We start from the raw sequence: 17712 nt of genomic DNA, 5'->3' as shown, positions 1-17712 counted from the left end.
GACTTTACATGTCCGTGTTGTGTCTCTGAGCGCATACACAGTAATCTTCCTGAGGAAGAACATGTTCTCTGTCACGCTTTTAAAAACAAAAATACATCTAATCAACTTAAATCAAGCACGTCCCATTTTGCAAAAGTCTCATTACATGATTTTACTGATTTGCACGTAAAATTGGCCTTTTATGGAGGAACAAAAGGGCACCGCTGGAATGGGGGCGGGAATGGGGCGCAATAATCGTTTTATCTCGATTACTGTATTTTCATAATCGTTGCAGGCCGAAATCGAAACTGAATTTCGATTAATTGCACAGCCCTATCTTTAGTTTTCAATGAAAATATAATTTTATGTAAAATTATATATTTCTTTTACTGTCATTGTTGATAAATTAATGTATTATTTGCTTAATAAAAGTATTAATGACCTCAGACTTTTGAACTGCAGTGTAAATAACTTGCATAATAACTTTTTTAAAATGTTATTAGCTGCTTTCAGTGTGGGCAGAGCTGTGGTATAACACTCAGAAACAAAAACCAAGCAAGCAACCGACAAAATGTAGCTTCATTGCTGGTGAGGAAATGTGTTAGGGGAGCATTCTAGTTTTGGGGCTTTGTGTCAATCACAGTGTTAGGCGGCTATGTTGATTTGGGATAGTGTTCTAGTTAGATGGGATGTCAGACTGAGTAGATGAGATGATAGACTGAGTGTGGTTAGGGTCCTCTGTGGTGGAGGATGTTTTAGAGCAGTACAGCTGATGCATGGAAGCTTGATAAGAGTTGATCAATATTTTAAGTGGCTTATTTTATGCACTGGTAGGTGTGCACTGTTGAAGACTGATGAGTCTATTAGCAAGCTGAGTTTTGTGTAATTGCTGTGTGGAAAATGAGCATATGATACAGCATGATGACTGGGGAGAGATTTCATTATTTTTTAGCTTGGCTTTTGTTTTCAGGATTGCTATGCATTTACATTATTAGTGCACAGAGCGTAAAATTCCACACTTATTTAGTTTGTTTACACTTCAGAAGAGATTATACTGTTTAAGTGGCTTTGTGTACTATTGTTTATCATTGTGTAAAATTGCAAATCTACTACAATGCACAATCACAGGAATGCCCACAGTGTTTCCCTTTTGTTGTTGGCCTTTCATAAAAACTACTGCGTAACTATGACACATGATGCATCAGATGGTATTTATTCAAATTGGAAATTGTATTGTAAATAAGTTATTGGCTTTATTGTTGTGTAGATTTTATCTGTACCGTTTGTTGTTTTCGTCCTGAACTCTCTTGGCTCCATGAACCTCAAGGGAAATCTTGTTTTGTTGAGTGTTGGTCCCTCATGAGACACTGGTGTCTTTTATAAGCACCTTGAAGACACTGAAAAATTGAGAGCAGTGCTTGCTTTAGGTAAAGAGTGACCAGGGTGATCCACTAACAGTTTGGACAGAAAGGAACCGTTTGATAGGTCTAAATGGCTGTACACATTGAATCTCATTGGTGGCCCACTGTTCTTCACTCAAAACACACATTGGGCTTCAGTGCTTGCCAGATTTTGAAGATTGGAAGCAGCTGCCAAAACTAAATATTTAATATCATATGAATACATTTTTGTGAAAAACATTCAGTTATGAATACGTGTAAAGGAAGATACATGAATTATTTTTAGGGATATACTGATATGGACATTTTGGCCAGTACAGTTAACTGATAACTATTTAAATGTAATTATTTTTGGTAATTTATTTATTTTTATATTTTTGAAGCTTATTTTGAAATGGATACTATATTTCTTTATTCTTACTTTGATTTGAACTGTGTAAGAGTCTGTGATTATCTTGTATAGTCTGGTATTGTCTCCACTTGCGATTTCTGCAGCTCCCAGAATGTAAATAAAACCTATCAAACCTAAGAAATAATACATCATCAGCTCAAAAGTGGATTTTTTTAAGTCATTCTCTCTTGTAGACAAGTGGTTCTCTTCTCACAGTTGCAGATTTTTCTGATATTATTCAAATTATAAAGGTAATTACTACATTTACACTAGTATTACTATATTTATACTACTTTTTTGTTTTTATGATATTTTTTTCTCTACTGGTGTATGTTACTTAGACTTTCTTTGCAGACTATTTTCGTTGTAAGCAGCTGAGCTGCAAATTCTTTTGCAATATAAATGTACAATTATTTTTCATGCCAGTAAAGTACATTGAAACTGAAAACTGGGGGATTAAATGGTGCAGAATTCTCTTGACATCTCACTACTGGTGGTGACGTTATTGTGTTGAGTGTGTGTGTACATAAAGCAGAACACGCTGCTGAAACTGCTTGCTTTGTTTTCTCCTCTCGCTCCATTATTCAGGCTTTTTCATCCTGCTTCTGTTTTCTGTCGCCTAAATCAACAGGTGGCTGAAGGGCCTGTTGGGAACCTTTACAGATCTTTAGATGCCCTAGATTTATTGGCTGAAGCGTCTCTCTCTTTCTCTATGAAAATACTCAAACTAGAAAATACGTTCTGCAGTTAATAAAGCCATGTTTAATACAATCTAAGGTCAGATGAACTCCATTTATTTCTAAATGTCAGGCGTAACATGGCATAATGATATGTTCGAAATACTTTAAATAAATGTGTACAAGAATGACCCAAACAATGTTTTGGTTTTGTCTGCCATGACCTATTCAAGATCTATGTGCATATACAGTACGTCATCATAGTTCAACATTATTTAAAGGGCTAGTCCACCAAAAAATGAAAATTCTGTTATCATTTTCATATCATCATTCTTCTGTGCAACATAAAAGATGTTTTAAATAATGTTAGTAACCATACAATGAAAGTCAAAACATTCAACTGTTTAGTTAGCAACATAGTACCACAAGAGTCTTAAAGTTTTCGAACGACATGAGGGTGAGTAGATGATAGAATTTTCCATTTTGGGTGAATTATCTATCCCTTTAAAGCTGTAGAAATTCTACAACAGTATTTTAAGTCTACAGTAGAGTTACTGTATTTACTGTAGAATTTTAGGGTTTATGCAAATAAAAGATAAAATGCATGTTTGTAGATGTAAACATGATCATCTTATCTCTCCTGCAGAGCGCACCATGGCCAGACACGAGGTGCGGGAGGTGGAGCAGAGACAGACACGGGACGGCCTGCGGGACTCTCCGGCATTGCCTGAGATTGAGGATCTGATTATCATCTATAACCGTGTGCCCAAGACTGCCAGCACCTCCTTCACCAACATTGCATATGACCTGTGCGGAAAGAACCGCTTCCATGTTCTCCACATCAACACCACCAAGAATAATCCGGTCATGTCTCTGCAGGACCAGGTAACATGTCCATTACATTATATTCAACTTATAATACATTAATGTATGAGACTATTTAACATTTTAGTCCAATTATGTGCACAGAGTTCTTAAAGGGATAGTTCACCCAAAAATGAAAATTCTGTCATTTAATTACTCACCCTCATGTTGTTCCACAACTGAAAGTTCGTTCATCTTCAGAACACAAAAATGAAGATATTTTTAATGAAATCTATAATAATAATAATAAAAATAATGACTTTATTCAACAGTTGTTCTCCCCTGAGTTACCGTCTTCTGTCCATTATCGAGAGAACCATGATGCATGCTTGTGGTGCTGCTGATGTAGGACATGCATGCGCAGTGCCTTGTTTACGAGCAGAGGAATGCACACATGTGTTGTGGTACTCTCGTTAATGGCACCTATGGTGACACGGAGGAGAAGAATTGTTAAATAAAGTCATTATTTTTGTATTCTTTGCACTCAAAGTATTCTCGTAGCTTCATAACATTACAGTTGAACCACTGTCACATGGACCATTTTAACAATGTTCTTACTACCTTTCTGGGCCTTGACCATGGTAGGACCCTTGCTGTCTATGGAGGGTCAGAAAGCTGTCGGATCTTAATTTGTGTTCCGAAGATGAATGAAGGTATTACGGGTTTGGAATGGCATGAGGGTGAGTAAATAATGACAGAATTTTCATTTTTGGGTGAACTATCCCTTTAAGCTTTGCAAGTCCCCTCATATGTGTCATCAAAAGAAATTAAGGTCATTTTCACACTGGTTGATTTTGAGCACTCCAAATGGTCCAAGGGTCAATATAACTGTATGTGAACACCTCAGATGAACTCAGACCACCCTAAAAGGAGCCAATGTCCTTTTGCGGTTCAGCTGAGTCCCATAAGTTTTTGTTCATTTAAACTGTATTATATGTGAAACCACTTTAAATGTCATTGAAATATTGCAGTTTATTAGCCACAATGGAAATAGATGCTTAGGGGTATTGCATTGTGGGATGCAATTATCTAATCAAAAGTACTGTAAAACAGTAATATTATTACAATTTAAAATAACTGTTGTCTATTTTAATATATATTTTTTAAAAAGTAATTTAATCCTATGATTGCAAAGCTGAATTTTCAGCAGCCATTACTCAAGTTTTCAGTGTCACGTGATCCTTCAGAAATCATTCTAATATGCTGATATATGCTCAATAAACATTTATTATTAAAGTTGAAAATGGTTGTGCCACTTAATATCTTTGGAAACAGTGATGCATATGTTTGAACATTTTATGATGAATACATAATTTTGCAAAAAAGCTATTTGAAATGTATGTAACCTAACCTTAACCTAAATGTAGGTATTGTAGGTTTAAATTCCATCAGTTAATGACTGTTTAATGACAATGAAGTTGAGGAATTTTGAATAAAGAATTGTAATATAGTAATATATTTTATGCTCACTAATAGGTGAGCAGGGTTTTAAAAGATGCTTACACAAAATAATAAAGTAGCCAGATACTGTATATGAATATGCCGGCTGTTTGGCACATTTTACAGAAACACTCAACTTATGCAGTTCGGACCAAGTGCAGAGGTGTAGTGTGCTTATACTGATGACATTGTTATTGGCCTTTTGCTCAGTTCTCTCTCTGACAGTCCAGGTGATGTTAGCGCAGCGGCCCTGTGTTTCTGTCGCACGCTGTCTCTAACAAGCAGCCTCGTCTCTGGCTCCACCTCCATAATTCATAACCTACTGTCAATATCCACACTGCTGCTGTGCCTTTATGTGACAAGCAGCACTGAACAAGCTGAACCGATAGATAAAAAGAAGAACAAGGGGGGAAAAGAATGAAGCGCAGATCTTGTTGACAGCAGCAAAGAAAGACAATTCTATTCATCATATGTATTCTTATGTCAGCTCACAGAAATCAATCTTTGATTAGTTTTGTTTGCAGAGTTGAAGGTGCTCCCTTAAAAAAAAAAAGCATTCCCACATAATTTTGACCTCACACGTGTCAGCATTATTCAACACAGCGTGTGGCTTTGTCGGTCTGCGATCATGAGCGTATGCTTACATTAGTATTCACGTCATTGTCATCTGCAAAATAATATGCCTCTGAGTAGGGGGAGGGAAGGTGTTATTTGTGGGTGATTTTTGCCAAGGTAATATCCAGCCTAGCTTTCAACAAAGCCTTTCGACGGTGCAGATGGTACAACCTTTCCCTCCCAGCGGAGTACAGCTGTGGGACTATGGGGAGGATGTTTGGAGAAAACATTGCTGAAATGTGTTAGCATTTAGTAGTCACTTGGCTGGTTTGTTTAGCAGCCCGTGACAGATGCAGTGCGTCAGTACGAGATAGTTATTTGAGATTTGGATATCGCTGATGCTTGAATGATGGGCCACATCACACATGCAGTAAAATAAATTTAGAGGTTTATAAACTGTGTACAGGGACAAATCAAATGTGTTATCTTGTGCTTACAGATGAGGTTTGTAAGGAATGTGACATCCTGGCGAGAAATGAAACCAGGTTTCTACCACGGCCATGTTGCCTATCTGGACTTCACAAAGTGAGTTTTGCTGTATTAATATAAAACCATCATAACAATCACTGGAAGCAATTGCAATACACTTTACTGTAGTTAATATGGTTATATGTGTACTTAAGGCACACAAGACCTTATCTAGCAGTACGTTTATTGTTGTTTGTTCCTGACAAATGGGACATCCAACAGCCAGCTATATAATTCACTGATGTGAGAAGATACATGCAAGTGCTGCACTCTAGTGGTTGAAAGTGGAACATGTTTTTTATTTGAATTATTTTTTTCCTGTGTGGATTTGAAGTGTGCTTTTTGGTTTCGTTTAGATTTAGTTTTGTTCCGTTTTTCACAACATGATCATCATAAAGAAGTGCTAAGAGAGGTTGTACACTGCTAGTCTCGGCCTCAGACGTCTCGCCCACGGACCGTTGGCTAAATGTCTGATGCATATGGTACACTTATCTGGAAACACTTCAGGAGTCTCGAAGTCGTCCTCTGATTTGTTGAATTCTACAGGATTTCTGGGACACGGGTGTGTCGCGTTCTTTAACGTTCCTCCTGGAAACAAAAATGCCGTGGCACCAAGCCCCCTCACGAAAGAGGATAGCCGTCGTGTTTACAACTGTGACAACGAGCGCTTATCAAGGTCAACTAAATGCTGGATTTTCAAAAGTATGTGAAATATTTAAAGTTCGCGGCATAGAATCTTTATAATATGTCCGAGAGTTTTACACACCGGTCTGTTATTGTGGTGACATTTCCACGCCCCGAAACATGACGCTGAACGAAACTAACTGTGATTGGTTGTTTGACATGTCGGTCAAATGGCCTCATGGGTTGGCCTTGGCTAATGAAAGCTGCCGTCTATTCCAGATCTTCAGTACACATCACATTGAAATTCTGAAATTTGTATTAAATGTTACAACTCTTCACAGATTGTTGTGGTGTTAATATAATTGTAACAAAGAAAATGTGTATAAAAAAAAATAAAAATTAGAAAAATTGAGAAATTTATAAAAAAATAAAAATAAATAAAAAGCAGTTTTACAGACTTTTCTGTAGTCGGCTGCATATAATAGGGACAACGGGGCTAAAGGCACACCTTAAGAAAAAAATTTGCTATTCCCTGCACCTAAAATGCATAATTGCAGAAAAAATTACATTAATGGAGCAACAGCTTTTGTGTGAAAATAAATCATACAAGTCGTTTATTTTGTTTAAAAATCTTATAAATGTATGAGGTGGCAAGGGGGGCTTTTTACCCCACACATGGTATTGATACAAATACTTCAGGTAAAATATATATTTTTTTTTGTCAAATGTCTTAAGTTAATACTTGTTCAAAACAATCACTTTAGCAAAGTTTGTACTATTTTCTGCTTATATTGAAAAATAAAAGAATACATTTTTGTTCAATAAATATACTGTGATTTAAAATGTTAATATAAAAAATATATTTTAAAATACAGAAAGAAAATCATTTTAAAAAGTAAAGATTCTGAAAGCATTGAAGGAGATCCCCTAATAATTAAATATAGATTTACAGTGGTAACAACAAATTATATTTTATTATATGATATGATTAATATCATGTTTTTAAATATGGTTTCAGTCTAAACATGGTGATTATCTCTAATATGGACACTCAACATAATATGGTATTTACCATCTGAATCTAACCATGTCATGTCAACAAATGAAAAACTCAGCCATCTATTAATTATCATGTTAATTACTGTGCCTTTAGCCCCAACAGCAGGGACGCTTTTTACCCCAAATACCATACTTTTACATATTCTTTCATTATTTAAAAACTGTTGCTTTAATTATCTTAAATGAAAATCGTTCGCTCAAAATATATGCATTACTTTTAGCGATTCTCATTTGCTATTTAAATCTACAACATTTTTCAAAGATAAAATATTAGATCAAGTAAGCACTGAATCAACTTGGCGCTGCTGCCCACGATCGCATTAAGGATCAGACAAATATGCATATGCATCTTGAAAAGCGGATGTTTTGGAAAGTGCTACGCCACGTTTTTGTGCCATCTAGAGGGAAATAATATCAAAGACGCCTTATACCCCGGGGCACCTTTAGCCCCGTTGTTGTACCCTATAATAATAATAGAATAGAACAGAATATGATATAACATTATAATATATAATGCAATATACTATATTTTCCTAAATAGGTTTGGAGTCAAGGGGAAACCGGTTTACATCAACATCGTACGGGACCCCATCGAGAGGTTGGTGTCTTATTACTATTTTCTCCGATTTGGAGATGATTATCGGCCAGGTCTCAGACGGAGAAAGCAGGGGGACAAAAAGGTATTATCTTTTTAAACAATTAATTCGAAGTAACTATTAATTTTCTCACCGTGTGGATGCTAAGATGCAATATGTGCAACTGTTTCAGACCTTTGATGAGTGCGTGTCATCAGGAGGTTCTGATTGCGCTCCTGAGAAGCTTTGGTTACAGATCCCGTTCTTCTGTGGCCATTACTCTGAGTGCTGGTGGGTAACATGAGCAGCCTGTTACTCTGTTTTTCACTAAATGCTCTTTTGCATTGGACAAATTGATTGATTTACTCTTTGCTGATTTGTTCTCAACTATGTAGGAGCTGAAAATTATCTTGTGTCTGTCTGTGCAGGAATGTTGGCAGTAGGTGGGCTCTCGAACAGGCCAAGTATAATTTGGTGAATGAGTATCTGCTCGTGGGAGTGACTGAGGAGCTGGAGGATTTTATCATGATGCTCGAGGCAGCGCTGCCACGCTTCTTCAGAGGAGCGACTGAGCTCTACCGCACAGGTACTTTGTCAATATTTAAGAATTAAAGGAATAGTTCAACAAAAAAAGACAATTCTGCTCTCTACTTGCCTTCATCGTTCCAAACCCAAACTTCTTTTTTCCATGTAACACAAAAGCTAAATACAATAGCTTTGTTTGAAGAACAGCCTCAAGGTCAAATTCATGGCACATTTATGACAGCCCATGGAAGAAGTACCTTAACAATGTGTGTTTTATAGATTCTTAGTCAGTTCTTTTCAATTCATTGGTCAAAATTAAATAATTTGGAAAACCTTTTGAATATTTTGTTCATGAACCAGACTGATATAATTCAATAATTCAGTTGCAGCTACTGGATTTGGTCTGTTTGTCACACTAAGGTATTGTAAAGGTTCAGAAGTCGTCACATGGACTTACTTTATAATATACTTATGCTTCTTTTGCAACTTTTATGAAGCTTGAAAGCTCCAGTCCCTATTCATGGTAGTTTCATGGAAAAGAATGACTAGAACATTATTAAAAACCATAAATTTCCTTTTGTGTTCAGTGGAAGAAAGATATTCATAAGGGCCCAATACTGTAAGTGTTGCTTCCTCCATGTTAGAATTGATTGCATTTAAGCACTGGAAATTTGAGGGACTTCAGGATTTTATTTATTTTAATAAATTTCTTTATTTATTTCTTTGTCAAAGCTAAATTTAAAGCAGCCAATTTTTTTTCTGCTGGCTGTTGTTAGTATTGTAGCCATTTTTAGTCTTCAAAGACACAATCTTTCAGAAATCACTGAAACATTATTCATTTGTAACATGATAAATGTCTGATATTTATTAAACATAAATACAAAAACAGCGACTTATTGCAACAATAGCAACGTATTGCTCTTTTATTGTACTACATTTACATTTTATCCAAAGCGACTTACATTGCATTCAAGTTACAGTTTTTACATTTTATCAGCTCTTGCTTTCCCTGGGAATCGAACCCATGACCTTGGCGTTGCTAGCGCCATGCTCTACTATTTGAGCTACAGGAAAATACTAGCAATGAAAATCTTCCTGTTTTAGTCTGGAAATGAAAACAAAGAAATATGAAATTGCTCATTTTTTTTTCAAACTATTTTTTTTGTAATTATGATTTTTGAACTCCTATTTAGCCAAATAATTTAAAACTCAGCTTTGGAAAAATCCCCTAATGTGTTTCAGTCGTATTCAGGTATTCAGCATTGAATAATTTTTCAATTACACAAACCAGTGAAACCTCCTGAGTGACCTGCATTTTATTTTGTCTTTGACTTGAACTGCAGGCAAGAAGTCTCACCTGAGGAAAACGAGCGAGAAGAAACCTCCCACTAAAGAGTCCATCTCAAAGCTGCAGCAGTCCAATATATGGAAGATGGAGAATGAGTTCTATGAGTTTGCGCTGGAACAGTTTCAGTTTGTGCGCGCTCACAGCGTCAGGGAAAAAGACGGAGAGCTTTACCTGCTGCCTCAGAACTTCTTTTACGAGAAAATCTATCCAAAAGTAAACTAGAGTTGACATTAGCGTGATCCAAGTGTCGTTTGGCCTGTTCATGTACTGTTCTGTCACATTCACTGGGAAGAGAAGAAAAGGACTTCTACATTGTGGACACAAATACCTGGAAGTCCACACTTTTAAAGTGTGTTTTTTGAGAGACTTCACACAGTGCTGACCGTGATGCTCTGTATCTAGCCACTTTGAGCCTGGTATCTTTTTATGGACTTTAACAGCAGTGAAAACACTTGTGACATCACCATGAAACATAATTCATCATGCCTTCCAAAAGAAAATGACAGAACCTCTTTGGCCATCAGTCACTGTTGTGAAAAATCAATTTTGGACAGGGTCAAAAGGGTACTGCTTTTTGTACCAGACGTTTGGTACATTAGAGCACCTCCTTATTTTACTACTAACTGTGGTTTTGTGAATTCTTAACTTTCTTGCATTGTGTAATTCATTTTTAATAGAATGCCATGAACAGTGTTTACAAACTTTAGTAAAGGTATTGTAGCCAGAGTTTAGAATGTGGTAAAACAGGTTTCATATCTGTACAAATTGTATTTACATGTATATTTTATGTAATTGGACCAAATGGTTGTAAGAAATTCCAAGTTGTAGAGTTTAAAACAAGTTATTTAGAAAATAGACATCTTTTGGGGGACCCCACTGGTGCTTGCTTTTTTTCTTTTCTATTTCTCTCTTTTTTTTTCCCTCATTGCATCTCCTGAAGACTCTAAAATAATGAACCGGAACAGTTGAATGAAACTGAATAATGAAACCTCGAAGACAAACTTTCATCTTTCATTGTTCCAGTACAGAGACTGTTTTGGACAGGTTAAAGACCATTAGATCTGGCCTCCGTGTTCCTGTTACTAACTGCTACTGTGTAAGGCCTTATTTGTCCAGAACAGGTTCCTTGAACGTTAACTGCAAGTATCATCTTGTAGCGCAGTATTGGCTGAAGGAATCTTGCTCTTAACAGACTACTACACTCTCAGAAGTCGTAATATTGCATTTTACCAGAAGAACGACAGAAAGAGGCTCAAAGCAACATTAGTTGTACACTCAATAGTGCCTTCATGAATCATTCACTCCACCCTGGTCTCAGCAGTTGTTCAGATCATTTAAACAATGTTTGTGTATTACATTGTTTTTAAAACTGACAGCTTCCTTTTTATATTTGCAGGTTTTTTTTTTTTTTTTTTTGTATAAATTGTCTCAAAGCATTTCAAATAAACTTTACTGTCTGTGAGACCATGTTTTTTTGTCAGTATAAGTTTTTCTTCAAACTGGGCTTTGGGGATATGCTTAAAAGGTGTGTACATTTGAGAGGAGAGTTTTTAGGACTGTCAAAGTTGATTTGTTCAATTAAGACATCGGTTAAACATGTATTTTTTTTTTACTTATTTATCAGCGACCCTATTAATTTATCATATATAGTGCAAAAGCATATAGTACTCACGAAGGCTACATTTGTTCATAAATACACAGATCAGTAATATTATGACACGTCTTTACGGTTACTTGTGATCAACTTAATGCATCACTCTTGAACAAATGTATAGATTTATTTTAAAACAACAAAAAAACCAACCTCAACTGATCTTACTGATCCCAAGCTGTTGCTATGCAGTTTTATTCATCTTTCATTATCAAGCCTACATTAATTTTCTTGTCAAATAATTTATTTCGCTCAGAAATATGTCACATTACAGAAAATGGTTTACAGCAGGTGTGTACAACCCTGGAAGGTAACTATCCTGCAGATTTTAGCTCCAATCCTAATCAAACACACCTAAATGAGCTAATCAAATGCTAAATTGCTAAAAACTTCTCGGCAAGAGTGTTTGTGGACATATATTTCTCGGCAAGAGTGTTTTTGGGGCGTATAGTTTTTGGTAAGGGTCATTTTGTTTCAGTTGTTCTGTCTCAGTTTTAGTTTCACCATTAAACAAGAGGAGGCTGTCATGGTGACTAGGAAAAATCAAATCTAATTCTGAAGTGGTACGGAGTAAAAGTGGGATGAAAGAGAGCGTTCAATGTGATCAGTGGACAACAAAACATCTGCGTTCATCTCCACAGACAGACATGATACAGGCCAAAACCAGACACGTCACATGAACAGGAGAGAACGTCTGCTTCACAAAAGAGAACTCAATTAACTTTTTTTTTTTTTTTTTCAGCTGCAGGCATAAAGCATTGTTTCATTAAGCAGATGCATACAAGCTGATAATTACTCCTCAATTAAAAAGAGCCTGTACCATGTATTGATTTGCAAGGGAGAAGGTTAATTAGGAGCACTGAAGTTCTCTGTGTTCTATTGATGTAGCGTTGCTATCATTTGTTTGTTTCCATGTCAGTGAGTATCCTAGTATGAAACATGATTTTATCTCAGTTATTGATTGTTTAAAATACTTTTAAATTTAATGACAATATCTCTTGAAAGATCACTGAGGGGTTAATTATCATGCACAGGAGATATAAGAGGGAGCTTAAAATTAGTGCATGTTTTTAAATGTGACCAGATGGGTCTTTCTAAGTATTTAAATTGCCTTTGTGTCCTCTACATCAAAATAAATAAATGTTATTAATGAAAAATCTACTTTAATAGTACTATTTACAGGCAAATCTTATTGTTTCTTCAGGAAGATGCTTTCTTCGGCCTCTTCACAGTCAGTTTATCTAACCTGCCTTTGCTGTGTTAGTAAATACAACTTAAGATAAAACATTAGATTTATTTCCATGTATGTTGGAAACTTTACTTTGATAGTCCACTATAGACATTCTTCTACCTATGCAAAATTACTTAGTATAATGTCTAAATTGGACTATCAAAATAAAGTGTAACATATATTACATTATTATAGTCTGTTATATTATATTACATTACATAATATTATATTATAATTTTGTCCTTGTTTTTATACTGTTCTATAGGTTTTGCCAAACACTTTGTCCTTGAGTGTTCAGATTCAGCCAGGTCTCATGAAAATGCGTATAAATAGCACGCCAAAATAAAAATGAAAGTTTTCGCTTGCATGTGATATGAAATTTGTTGAGTATTGTGTACCAGAGGGAGTATTGTGTTCGCTCATCCGTCCTTCTCCTCGAATCAGCTCAGCTGGAACTGTTCAACAAGCCCCATTAATGCACCTGTACTGAGCCAAATGGACCAAACGAATGGGGCATTACCATTAAGAATACAGATTGCTCTATTAGAGCTACACTGGCTTTCAGCTTAGGTGGTAGCTATAAATAAAGCTCTTTACTTTTGACCCAGCAATTTGTGCCCCTCTCTCTGTTCTCTTGCATAAATGACACACTAAGTTTTAAGTCACTGTGTGCAAATGGTGGGCTAGTGATGAGGCCTTTCCAGAGAATAAGTTTAGCGTTTCTAGGAGGACATTTTTGTCATGATGTCTTCAAGAAGCTTTTAGCAAAATGAGCGATTTACAGGTCTAAATACACTAACTGGTGTATTTAACTTCCCTATTTGTAAAGTTACAGGGAGATGAGTGTGACATGGCTGTATTTTTAATAATAGGAAGAACGAGTCCGCTCTCTTTATATTTGAAGGATATGATTCAGGCCTACTTAAGGTCAAAAAGTAAAGCTCACCACCATTAGACGAGTACTGTGAGTCTCTGTGCTGAAATAACCTCAAAATAATGACCTCATTTAACTAATGAAGGCTGGCTGGGTTTGACAACCATAACCCTCTGGACTTCTGACAAAATGGCTGTTTTTTTTTCTGGGTAGATCAGAGGAGTTCACTGAGCTGTGGAGTAAAATTGGCCACGGTGTTTTGAAATTGGTGCTCCATAAAACAAACAGAGCAGAGAGGAGGAGAGACACTGACCCCCTACTCTCCAGGACAGAAGGCAGGACCTCTGAGCACTTGGCTAAAGGGATTTATTATGCTTGCTATGAAAACGCCTTCATCTGATGGAAACATGGTGATCTAAATTGTAAAGTGGGGGGATAAAAAGTTCAAAGTCAATGGAGAACCAAGGAAACTAGCACATTATTTCCGATCTTGGGCCGTTTAGGCTTCATTGACTATGCAAGCTAAAAAATAGTAATTAAGGAGTTGTTCGCATGATGTGGAAAGATAATTCGGAAAAGCTAAACATGTAGGATGTGGTTTGAATTTACTATTCGAGGCGAATGACACTGGAAAAATCAGGAAAAATCACTGGTACTGGAAAAATCTGATTGCTCACTAGGAAAGCAATTGAAGGAAACCGCATAGAGACATTTCAATATAAACGTCATGATGGGTAATTTGTTTGATGTCTGTGATTAAGGCTTTGGCCTTACCAATTTGTTTTTATCCAATTCCTTTTTAGATCTTAAGTCATTTCTACTAATACATGGAAATAACACTAATAACATCCTTCAGAAAAATTGTCCATAACCATCGCCTTCCATTAGCCTACTGCAGAAACAGCCTGAAGTCTGACGCTGGATGTGACCTTTGACTCCTAATTAGATTGGTACCTGTGTATTATGGCTGTATGACATTGGAAAAGATTCTTTCTCTGTGCCCTTCTTTCTCTTTAATGCAGAATTCAGGGAGGTAAAGGACCTAGCAGGCAAAGAGAGATGCAATCAGCAATTCAATCGTGCCTATTGTTCAGGCTTACTGATGAGCTTTGCAGTGTAGATAATGGTGTAAATTATTTACCTCTCTTCTTTTGTGACTCCTTATTGTTGTCAGTGCTGTCAGTGTAGCTCTGCAGAGCTGTATGGTCACAGGTTGAAGGCCTGCACCAGCTCAACTGTCAGTATGTTATAAATGGTATTTGGCTTTTTCTTGTTTTCTTATCTTTGCTTAAGGGTCTACAAAACAGATGCCATTTGGATCCTTCATAGGCCTATACATGTTTAACAATGAATAGCTGATGCTGACTTTACACTTGTTTAATAGACATAAAAAACTATACGAGCTGCACATTTTGATTTATATACAAACTTCATTATTAAAAAGACTTGTATCCAGATTATGTCAACCCTGTTGAAATTAAAAATCACATTTTTAAAAAGTACATATTGCATAGAGGGGTTTTCATGCGGGTTTTCATCCTGTTGGGGCGCCATTCAAACCGTGTTTTTGCGGTTAAAGGGCATGTAAGAGAGGCACTTTTATTTTAAAAAATAGAGTTCAGATGCAAAAGCCTCTAAGCGCCGTTTGAAATTTTCTTCTAAAATGAGCATTTTTCTCAGGCTCCTATGTGTAGGTTCAGTAATTTCACTTTAATGGCAATGAATAGGTTCTTTTCATTGCCATTAAAGTGAATTAACTCAACATAAACAGGAGCCTGAGAAAATGCTCATTTTAGAGGAAAATTTCTTTAAAGTTAAGCGTCGTTTTTTGAACGCAGTGTCAATTCGCAAGGCACTGACAAAGACGAAGACTCATCCATAGCACGTGTTTACACAGAAAAACAAGTAGCCCAGTGGAAAACGCATTCTTTGTGAACGGCTCCTACGGTTTCTTTTTTCACTGTGTACACAAAATCAAGATTTTGGAATGTAGCCTACATCTCCTCGGTAACGCAGTTGACCACAGTGTGATATCCTGGCTAAACATTGGAGCAAGCATGCTATGATGGAGGATGATGACATTAAAAGGTAAAAAAAAAAGGTGTTATACAAAAGGTAAACGTTTCCAGACTAGCTGACATAAACATGTAATATATGACTATATATCATGACTATATTGATATAATATATTAGTTTTAATGAGCTAGTTAGCTTAATGCTGATGAAAATAGCTAGTGTAGAAAAATATTACACTTGAAAACAATCACCACATATGTGTTCCAGCAGTACAGTAGGGCATGGTTAACCATGCCTAATACATTCAGGCTTGATGGTGGTAAAGTGCTTATAGGTTTCAAAGATGAACCCTTTTGTGTCAAATGGAACAGGCCTACCGCACAAGTACTGAGAGACCCTCTTTCAAACATATTTCATTGCATTTATGAAGGGATCCTAAAATGTGAAGCGAGTCTGTGAGCTGTGTAGCTGTGTTGTAGGAAGTAAAAGCAGAAACGTAGAACACAGACATACACTCACTATTTTACTCGCCGTCGGCCATTACAATCTCTGCTGGACACACAGTACTTTTTCCCAGTCTGCCTCGGTTAGAGGTAAATAACCTTCATGCAAATTGGTTTCAGTAGCCCTGAGCCCCTCTTTTGCATCATTTCATTTAGCTGCTTTGAATCACTCACATTATTCCCCTTTGCTACTATTCAGTTCCACAAAAACCTCATGCTGTCCGATAGAAAATACTTCAGCTGCCGCAAAATATTTTCATGCTTTTGCAACTTCACACTACAATATAAGGAATGATGAACATCACAAGACAACAGACAATTTCAAATCCCTGTCGAAAGGTAGATGATTTCCCATGGTTTTCGGTAGTTAGCAACTGGTTTCATGTGAAATTACAAAATTAAGAGTGTGTACTTTATATTGAGCACATATTTGTTTCTTAAGAACAATAGGTTGATTGTTCACACTGTGTGTGAGTTAGAACACAATCAGCCATCAACTAAACTATGACCCATACAAATTATGGCTTCTCGTAATCAATGAAAACTATGGGGGAGAAATTAGACCTAATCATGCTGATTAAACTTGCATGATAAGCCAAGTACTTCCACATAGACTGTATATTCATTAAGACAAAATCTGAATCTCTAAATCCTCTAATTCCTCACACTCTTACTTTTGAAAGATATGAAATGACCTCCTTGGAAGATGAATAATGAGCTTCTCTAGTACGTGCGTTCTTCAGCCGCTAGGTGTCACTGCTTCCTTGTTGAATCTGCAAGATTTCTAAAGCGAAACATCTCACGTGTTTGTTGAGAGAATAGTATTTTTCTAATTCTGTGTTGACTAGATGTTTTTTTCATTTGGACATCTTTAGAGTACTATTTTCAACATGCTATAATTGGAGACCCGCTAATTATAATCTTGCATAATAGAAGATGGATAGGATATGAATTGGGACGCATCCAAAGATTATTTATCAAACACACAACAATGCAGTATGCTGCAGTAATAGATGGCAATGGCATATTCTTTCTGCAAGTTCCAAAGAAATTAGAACTCACACGTAAATAGAGCAATTAAAGAGAAAAATAGATGAACAGATACATATATTAATGTACAAATTGTGCAAATACTGCAATATGCCTTGTGTGGCATGAATATTCCATGTGAGGCAAATATACCATACCGTCCCATGAAATACCATGCCGTGATAGCTTTTATTGACCTTTTTTAACCAGAAAGTAACTACTAGTAAGTTCGGGCCCGCAGGACAACTTATTAAAATTTCACTCACTCGGATCCTCAACAAAGCAGGACTGTATCCAAATGTCGTTACAGAAGTGAGCGAAGTCTAACGGTGACCCAGCAGAAGCTCGCTCTCCTGCTGTGGAGAGGACACATGGCTGTGGGTTCTCTGTGCTTGAGTTCCAGAGCTTTGCTTGGGTCACACATTTCTGGAGGCTGCTTCCCT

The 17712-nt window shown here is 36.5% G+C and overlaps 1 protein-coding gene across 1 annotated transcript in view; it reads left to right on the top strand.

The window, feature by feature from the left end:
• Nucleotides 1-12764, top strand: part of LOC306878841 (heparan sulfate 2-O-sulfotransferase 1) — a 76446-nt gene extending 63682 nt beyond the window's left edge. Inside the window, exons 2-7 of the mRNA XM_079431401.1 lie at nt 3094-3332; nt 5806-5891; nt 8059-8197; nt 8286-8383; nt 8521-8678; nt 9961-12764. Of these exons, the coding sequence (XP_079287527.1) occupies nt 3094-3332; nt 5806-5891; nt 8059-8197; nt 8286-8383; nt 8521-8678; nt 9961-10187 (947 nt within the window). The 3' untranslated portion in view covers nt 10188-12764. The remainder of the gene's footprint in view (nt 1-3093; nt 3333-5805; nt 5892-8058; nt 8198-8285; nt 8384-8520; nt 8679-9960) is intronic.
• The last annotated feature ends 4948 nt before the right edge of the window (nt 12765-17712 follow it).

Source organism: Barbus barbus (genome assembly GCF_936440315.1).
Source record: "Barbus barbus genome assembly, chromosome: 13".
NCBI classification, from domain to species: Eukaryota; Metazoa; Chordata; class Actinopteri; order Cypriniformes; family Cyprinidae; genus Barbus; species Barbus barbus.
This window is presented reverse-complemented; position numbering and strand designations above follow the sequence as displayed.